Source organism: Colobus angolensis, unplaced genomic scaffold, assembly GCF_000951035.1.
Source record: "Colobus angolensis palliatus isolate OR3802 unplaced genomic scaffold, Cang.pa_1.0 Scaffold22, whole genome shotgun sequence".
NCBI classification, from domain to species: domain Eukaryota; kingdom Metazoa; phylum Chordata; class Mammalia; order Primates; family Cercopithecidae; genus Colobus; species Colobus angolensis.
The window spans coordinates 4147938-4156153 of NW_012115377.1; the positions used below are offsets into that span (position 1 = coordinate 4147938).

General features: G+C 58.8%; 1 protein-coding gene across 1 annotated transcript in view; it reads right to left on the minus strand.

Annotated features, from left to right (window-relative positions):
* Positions 1–6193, minus strand: part of GPR108 (G protein-coupled receptor 108) — a 10522-nt gene extending 4329 nt beyond the window's left edge. Inside the window, exons 1-15 of the mRNA XM_011943630.1 lie at positions 6027–6193; positions 5165–5284; positions 4479–4529; positions 4201–4283; positions 2773–2897; positions 2606–2655; positions 2445–2513; positions 2172–2276; positions 1774–1907; positions 1594–1669; positions 1074–1147; positions 861–978; positions 623–753; positions 490–533; positions 46–121 (exon numbers count right to left, since the gene is read on the minus strand). Coding sequence (XP_011799020.1) covers positions 46–121; positions 490–533; positions 623–753; positions 861–978; positions 1074–1147; positions 1594–1669; positions 1774–1907; positions 2172–2276; positions 2445–2513; positions 2606–2655; positions 2773–2897; positions 4201–4283; positions 4479–4529; positions 5165–5284; positions 6027–6146 — 1376 coding nt within the window. The 5' untranslated portion in view covers positions 6147–6193. The remainder of the gene's footprint in view (positions 1–45; positions 122–489; positions 534–622; positions 754–860; positions 979–1073; positions 1148–1593; positions 1670–1773; positions 1908–2171; positions 2277–2444; positions 2514–2605; positions 2656–2772; positions 2898–4200; positions 4284–4478; positions 4530–5164; positions 5285–6026) is intronic.
* Positions 6194–8216: the final 2023 nt, after the last annotated feature.

An 8216-nucleotide genomic window follows, 5' to 3' on the forward strand; every position in this document is an offset into this window, starting at 1 on the left:
GAGGGGCTGGGGTGGGCGTGCAGCAGGTCGGTAATCCTCCCAAACCCCCCGTGAGCGAGGCGGGCTCCTACCATGACATAGTAATGCCGGAACAGCTTCAGCTTGGCCAGGTTCACTGCCACTGAGGGTGGGCACAGAGAGGGGGGTCAGGGGAGACTGAAGGTGGGAGGGAGGCAAGGGGGCTGGGGGCTGGGAGAGGGGACAAACAGAACATGTGAGGGAGTGTCCAACGAGCAGAAAGTCTGGAGGGACATTAGGTGGGGCAGAAAGGCCGAAGGGGGAGATCAGAGAGGAGGGAAGGGCCACCCAATGGGGCAGAGAGGCCAGAGAGAGGCATTCGGGGGGAAGAGAGGCCAGACTGGGGCGTCCAGGGAGGCAGAGGCCTGGGGGCTGGGCAGAGAGGCCAGGAAGGGCATCCAAGAGGCAGAAAGAAGGGCCTGGGGCAGGAAGAGGGCCATGAGCAGAGGGCCCACAGGTGCAGGGCCTCACCCTTCCCGTCTGTGCCAGACGCATCCTGGAGATGCCGGATGGACCTGGGACAAGTGGAGGACACAGGGTGCAGTCAGCGCGGACATCGCCCATGTGCACAGGGCAGGGCCTCAGCCGGGGGCAGGGTCCTCACCAGACGACGGGGAACAGGATGGCGCCGCAGCAGATGAGATCCACCAGGAACAAAATCTCCTTCCACAGCACGTAGTCGCTGGCACCCTCCTCGCGGGACTGGATGACGATGTAGGCCACGTTGGCCAGGACCTGCGCAGGTGGCGGGGGTGGGTGGGCACTGCCCGGCGCGCTCCCCTCTGCCCCCACCACCCCGTGCAGCCCTCCCCACCCTGCTCTGGAGGCCGCTCCATCAGCACCTGCATGGAGATCACGATCCCAAAGACCTTCTTCTCCTTATCCGACAGGACGCACTTGATGAAGGCCCAGCCTGAGCCGATCAGGGCGATGGTGATGAAGAGAAGGGCACCCTTCAGCCTGGGGGGGGCAGGGGAGGGCGTGATGATGAGGTGGGGGGCCCGCCCTCCCCTGCCTGCCTCCCCCCAGCTGCCAGGCAGAGCGGGTGCACTCACAGGTGTGTGATGTAGTACATGACGGCAAGGCCTTCGATGGGGTGGCCCTGGCTGTTGATGAAGTAGTAGTTGATCTGGGGGTGGACGGACAGACGGACAGTGAGGCACACGGAGGGGTGGGAGGCTGGTGGTGGTGGTGGGGGCGGGATTAGGAAGACAGACCGTCACCATCAGATGGGTGGTCAGAAAGTCGAAGAATGAGGATGGTGGGTGGGACTCAAAACTGGTAATTGGGACTGAAAAGATGGAAGGAACGGTCACAGTTGGCAGGGTGAACGGTTGGACCATCAATGAGACAGACAGTCACAGCTGAACCAAGGGACGCTGACGGACAGAGCTGCCCAGCGGGACTGGCAGACAGAGGGGACGGGCGGCTGCCCACACTGGTAAAATGGGTGGACACGTGGAGAGCTGGTGGATGGCCCTCCCACAAGCCCAGGGCCTGCAGAGATTTGGGGGATGGCCCAGATGGTCTTTCTCCCAGCCCACCCCCAGCTGCCCCCCGGTCCAAGGCTCTCACGCTGTGGAAGAGGAGAGAGATGCTCTTGGTGAAGGCCAAGGCCGCCATGAGCCAGTGGATCTTGAAGACGCTGTACCTGGTGGGAGGGTCAGGGAGAGATGGGGTGGGGGGCATCAGCAGGGCATAGGGATGGGGGTCTGGTGAAGGGACATGGGGGACCCCCCGGGGCAGGGGCATTACATGTTCCTGCAGAGGATGGACACCCAGAAGATGCCGGCGGCCAGGAAGCAGGCGGACATGACCATGTAGAGCTTGAAAAGGGGCATCTCCGCCGCCGACAGGAAGCCATCGGGATTCTTCTCCCGGATCATCACCTGGGGAGGGGACAGTGGTGGGCGGCGGCGGCAGCAGTGGCACAGCTTGACCTCTCGCCTGGGAGAGCAGTGAGTGGGGGTCTCCTGCTCTCCCACTTTCTACTGGGCCACTTATCCACTCTGAGCCTCAGGTGGCCCCATCTCCCAAATGGGTATAACAGCTCCTACTCCGCACCCGGGAGGGCTGGGAGAAGCTAAGCGGGGTGTGGCACTCCGGGCCCGCAGTGGGTGCTCCCTGGCCCTGCTGCCTGACCCTCCACTCACCGTGATGTCGAATGGATGCTCCTTTCCCGGCACTGAATTGTTGCAGTTGTGGAAGTTCAGGCTGTACTGGCCTTCTTCCGCCTGAGAGCCAATCACCACGTGGAACTGGGCGGGGGAAGAGGGGAGGGCTCAGCCTGGGGGTCCTGTGGTCTGGGGCGACAGTTGGCTTGGGGGTCCCATGGTCTGGGGTGATGGTAGGGCTGCAGGAGGGCTCAGCCTGGGGGTCCCATGCTCTGGAGTGACAGTAGGGTCGCAGGCGCTGCAGACACTCACACTGAAGTTGTAGGAGTTGTTGAGGTGGCTCAGGCCCAACACCAGTTCCTTGTCCTTCCCGCTAGGACCCTGAAGGGACAGAGCCCCACCATCAGCTGGCTCTGGGTCCCCGCAGGGCCCTGGGGTGTGCCATCTTCCCTTCTGCCCCACCTCCCTGAAACCTGAGGCACTGCGGGTGTTGACTTGGGCTTGCTGGCTGCAGAGGTCCCTCCTGTAAGAGACCAGTGATTTTAAGAGATGGATGGATAGAGGGGCAGCAGGAAAATGGGATGGGGTTGCACAGGGCAGACCTGCCCATCCACCCGATGGCACAGCCAGCCTGACTCACCACCATCCACCTTGCGGGGGACTGTGGCCTGTGGCTTTGGGAGCCCTGGTTCGGAGGGTGCTTTGGGGAGGAGCCCAGGAAAGATAAACAACTTCTTCTGCTCTCCATACTTCCGCACCTGGACCCTGCGGGGAGGGTGGGGTGCGGCATGAGGCTGGGGGGCCGAACCTGGCTCAGGCACACAAGCCCAGGCAAAGGACTCAGTGGCCTCTGGCATCCTCTTGCGGGCGGGGGTCCAGCCGAGTCAGTTATCACTGAGTTTCAGCCTTTGGTTTCTACTGGTCAAGGGGGCTACCGCCTTCCTGTGCTGCTTACACCAGCAATCATTTGTCATTTCCCATGACATCAATCTACTCTTTTTCTCTTTTCTTTAGAGACAGGGTCTTGCTCTGTCGCCCAAGCTGGAGCACTGTGTGTGTCGCAGCTCACTGCAGCCTCAGATTCCTAGCATCAGGCAATTCTCCCACCTCAGCCTCCGGAGTAGATGGGACCACAGGCACCACCACCATGCTTGGCTAATTTTTAAATTTTCTCAAGAGACGGGGTCTCCCTATGTTGCCCAGGCTGGTCTTGCTTTCCTGGCTTCAAGTGATCCTCCTGGCTCAGCCAGCCTCCCAAAGCACTGGAATTAATGGTATGAGCCACTGTGGCCAACCCTACTTTATAATAATAATAATAATAATGATAATAGGCTCTTGATCTGTCATCAAGGCTGGAGTGCAGCAGTGCAATCTTGGCTCACCGCAACCTCCACCTCCCCAGCTCAGGCGATCCTCTCACCTCAGCTTCCAGAGTAGCTGGGACTACAGGCGTGCACCACCATACCTGGCTAATTCCTGTATATTTTTTGTTGGTAAAGACAACGTTTTGCCATGTTGCCCAGGCTGGTCTACAGTTCCTGGGCCCAAGCAGTCCGTTTACCTTGGCCTCCCAAAGTGCTGGGATTACACGCATGAGCCATTGCCCGGCCCTAAGTATATTATTTAAAAATAAAACATTTTATCTACAGAAAAGCAACATGATTTTGTCAGACCCTGGCCCCAGGCTGCCTGGCTCCAAATCCCAGTTCCTGGGACTCAGTTTTCTCATCTGAAGAGCAGAGATGATCACAGGATAAGGAATCAATGAGTTAATGTGTTAAAGCTCCAGGACACAGCCTGGCAAACCAGAAGCACTCAATATGTGCGAACAATTGTTATTCCTTCTCACAACAGCCCTCTGTATCGCGGCCTTCTGCCCTGAGACACCAATACCCGCTGAATCCCTCTCTCCTTCTTTCCAATAATCAGAAGACTTGAAGACAAAACTAAAAAGTAAGTGGCTTTCTCTCGCTGCTTCTCATCCCACCTGATCAGCCCAGGTGCCTGTGGGCATCACACAGGGAAATGCAGAGAAAGGATCTGAACGAGCCCCCGGTCCCCAACTCACTGCAGATCCTTGGTGTTGATAAGGAACAGGACCAGGAAGCTGCTACTGTTTTTCTGGAGAGGGCAGTCCTGGAAATCCCGGGTCTAGGGGGTGGGCAGGAGGGAGTCTTGGTTACTCCTCCCCTGGCCCAGCTCCACCCTGTCTCCCTCCCTGTCCACCCAGGGGCTCTTGCTGCTCCTACCTCTAAGAACAGGGGCCTTTGGGTTACAGGTGCAGAGGACAGACCCCACCCCCTCCCTCCAGCCCCTTCTCCCATCTTCCCCATTCCCTCCACTCACTGAATAGGAGTGAACTCTGCCAGATCGAACCCGGCTGAGACTGAACCCCACCTGGTGGATGGGAAAAAAAGGGGGAGGGTGTGAGGGACAGTAGAGACCTCCCAGCTATTCCTTTCAGTAGCAACAGAAACCTAACCTCACATTTACTGAACACCTAATGTGTGCTAGATCCCACACACTCTCTCCTTTTTTTTCAGAGCTGGGGTGGTGGGTGGACCTCATTCTGTTTCTCAAGCTGGACTACAGTGGCAGGATCATAGCTCACTGCAGCCTCGAACTCCCGGGTCCAAACGATCCTCTCACCTTAGCCTCCCGACTGGCTGGGACTACAGGCACACCTCACCATGCCTGGCTAATTTTAAAAACTTTTTGTAGAGACGGGGGTTCTCACTATGTTGCCCAGGGTGGTCTTGAACTCCTGGCCTCAGGCAATCCTCCCACCTTGGCCTCCCAAAGTGCTAGGACTACAAAGCCTGAGCCACCGCGCCCTGCCTGTCCCCCAAGTCTTAAGAAAAGTGCCTAGCACATCCTGTTTAAGATATCAGTATTCCCAGTTACAGATGAGGAAACAGACTCAGAGAGATCACGGGACTTTCACAAGATTACATGGGCAGAGGCAGAGCTGGGAACCCAGAACCAGGCGATTGCATCCTGCTCTCCTTTAGAAACTCCTCAAGGTCCCTCACCAGCAGGGACTTCTCTTCTGCCTCGCGGAGGCCCAGCCGCAGGAGGCTCAACTCCACCTCCAGGGAGCCGTTGCTGTAGAAACCGAAGTTGTTCAGCTGGATGTCTGCTCGCTTCTCCCCCTGCCGGAGACCGCGGAGGCAGAGGCAGTTCAGACCTCTTTCCGCTTGCCCAGCCCCAGGAGCCTGGCACGAGGATCCCCCGAAGGGCCTCCTGGTACCCCTCTGTTTAGGAAAGGCCCAGAGGACGACAAGAGAAAGTTGAGAGGGACTTCCTCCCTGCAGGGAAAGGGTGGTCCTGCATTCTCCGACCTCTCTTCTGAGAGCCCACGAACAGAGATCCTGGGGCACCTGGAAGTCTCCCCACTGGGATGAGCACCACCCAGAGAACAGTTATTCAACTCGGAGGGCCTGGCCACCTTCCGGAAGAACTTTTAGATTCCAGTTGAGCTCCCAGCAACATTTCAACGGAACCCCCCCCATCCCATTAAGTGCCCCGAGGACCCCACTCTATAGCCCCCCCAGGACCCCGCTGTGCGGCTTCAGGGTCTTTAGCGCCCCAAAAGTGATTCCAAGAATTTAAAGGACTAAGACCCAACCGGGGGGGAGGGGGTGTGGTCCCCAAGAGATGGAGCCACGCCCCCGAGGGGAGGGGCTCGACCCCAGCGAGGCGGGCCCGGCAACTCCATTCGGAGGACGGAAGGGGATCCCGGGACGAGACCACTCCGGGCCCGGAAACGGGGGGCGCCGGACCACTCCATCCCGCGTCGGGGCCGGGGGAAGGCGGACGAGACCACTCCAAGCCAGGGGGCTTCTCCGAGACAAAGTTGCTCCCAACCCCAGACCCTCACGCGGCGGGCCTCACCGTCAGCGCCAGCCGGTGGATGCGCCCGGAGCAGCCGCCCAACAGCAACAGCAGAAGTAGCCGCTGCCCCCACTTCGCTGGGCTCCCGCGGCCGAGCCCCCTCCTCTCGCTCACTGCCATCTCTGGAGCCACCGCCTCCCCGACTCCGCCTCTGGCGCCCAAGCCCGCCCACCGATGAGCCAATGGCCGCGCGGCGGGACCCGGCGCTTCGGGATTTCCAGTCCGCCAACCAATCAGCAATTGCCTCTCCGCAAGTCCGCCTACTTACGACACCCGATGGACAGCACCGGTTCCGAATGGGAGTGCCGACAACGCTTAACCCCCGCGCTCACTCTCACCAATCGCTATAAAGATTGTCCAGGATGTGATTTAATGAGCAGTTTATCTAACCAATTGTCATGGATCTGATATCCGGCCCTTGAAACGGAATTTCTCCACCCAGTCTTAACGGCCCGGGACTACATTACCCAGAATGCAGCGGGAGCAGACAAGGGCAACAAGGCATTAAATAAACTACATTTCCCAGTATCGCCAAGGACGGACTTCCTCTTCTTGCCCCAGGGATATGGCTCCCAGCCAGAGCTCAGGCTTTTGGTAAACACACGCATCTGTTCAGGCCTGACCTGTTTTCCTAATCTTCCTGGTCCACAGAGAGGCCTACTGGCCTCTGGTTAAAGTTTGACCCTAGGATGACCTATGACCTCAGGCTGAGACCGCAGCCTTAGGTTAAGCCTTTTATTCCAGAGTGGGGGCATTGGAGCCCCACCCCCAGATTACAGGCTAGACCGGACTCCGGGCTGAACTCTGACCCCAGGTGAACTCCCCCTGCAAGTTGAGTCCCAACTTCAGCCTGAAATTCTGACATCGCCTCGTCCCCCACACCACACACTGAGGCTTAATCTCTGGTTTAGGCCACCGATCTGGACTAGCCCTGACTCCAGATTGGACCTGACCCCTTACTGGGTTTCTAATCCTTCTGGTTAAGCCTCTGGCCTCAGTTTGAGACCCTATCCCCACCGTGGTGCTGACCTGGGTTGAACCCCAATTCCAATTTGTGTCTCTGAGCAGAGGTGAACTGAGAACTTTGCTAGGCTGAGCCCCCATTTCAGACCAGCCACTAAACTCACTGGGTTCAGTTGCCCAACTGCAATTAGACATTTTCTAGCTCAGAAGCCACCAGCAGGTGGGGCCAGGTCCCAGCAGAGACATCAGTCCCAGTGTGGGCTCTCAAAGCTCTCCTGGGCTCACCTGTATCTCTCTGTCCTGGGAGCCTGGGTGCTGTGTGTAAGGGGAACGTATCCCCGAGGGCCTCCCTGCAAGACGCCCCTTCTTCTCTGTAGCTACAGAGAAAGCGCCAAAGGCCGGAGAGAATGGGGGTGGGAATCCCCGGTGCCTCCTCTTCTCTTTCATCCCAGCACCTCAAAGGGATTTACAAGGTGTGAACAGACTTTTATGGGAGAGGTGACAGACTTCCCTTCTCCAGGGCCCAGATGTCCCAGATGTCTGGGGGAGGGGCGGAGTCGGAATCTCAGGGGCGGTACTGAGAATTAAACCAGATTAAACCTTCATGGATGGGACTGGAAAATGGGCAGATGCAGGAGCTAACTGGAAGGGAGCTGGGGAAGGGCCTGGGCCTGGGCCTGGCGCCCCAAGGACAGCCCGTCCTCAGTTTCCCAGCGGAGACTGGGGGAGGGAAGGCAGGATGCGGTGCGGGAGCTAATGGACCCGGCCTTGGCGGAGGCGCGTCCTGGGTTGGATCGAAGCCCTCTCATCCGCCCTGTGGCCGGAGGGACCAGACCATTAGTGGGACGAACCTAGACGCCTGGAGCCGGGCCGGCTCGCAAGAACGGGGTGACCTCAGGTTGCCCCTGCAACGGGGTTGAGGAAGGACTTCTTGAGTTTGGGGTTTTAGTATCTTGGCCCTTTAAGGAATAATTGCGGGGAAAGGGGAAAAGGAGATAGAAAGAACCGTTTGGAGTGGGGAAGGAAGATGAGAGGACGAGAGGGACCCCGGGGATTTGGAAAAATGGGTGGGGGTTCTTTAAGGGGTACAGCGGCGTCGAGTGGCAACGTTTCTTTAAAAGGGGGCGGAGCGTCCGTTGGGCCCCGCCCCCGAAGTGCAGGACTAGGGCTCCGCGCGGGTGGGGGCGTGGCACAGCGTGCAGGGGGGCGTGGAAGAGTCTGGGGTGG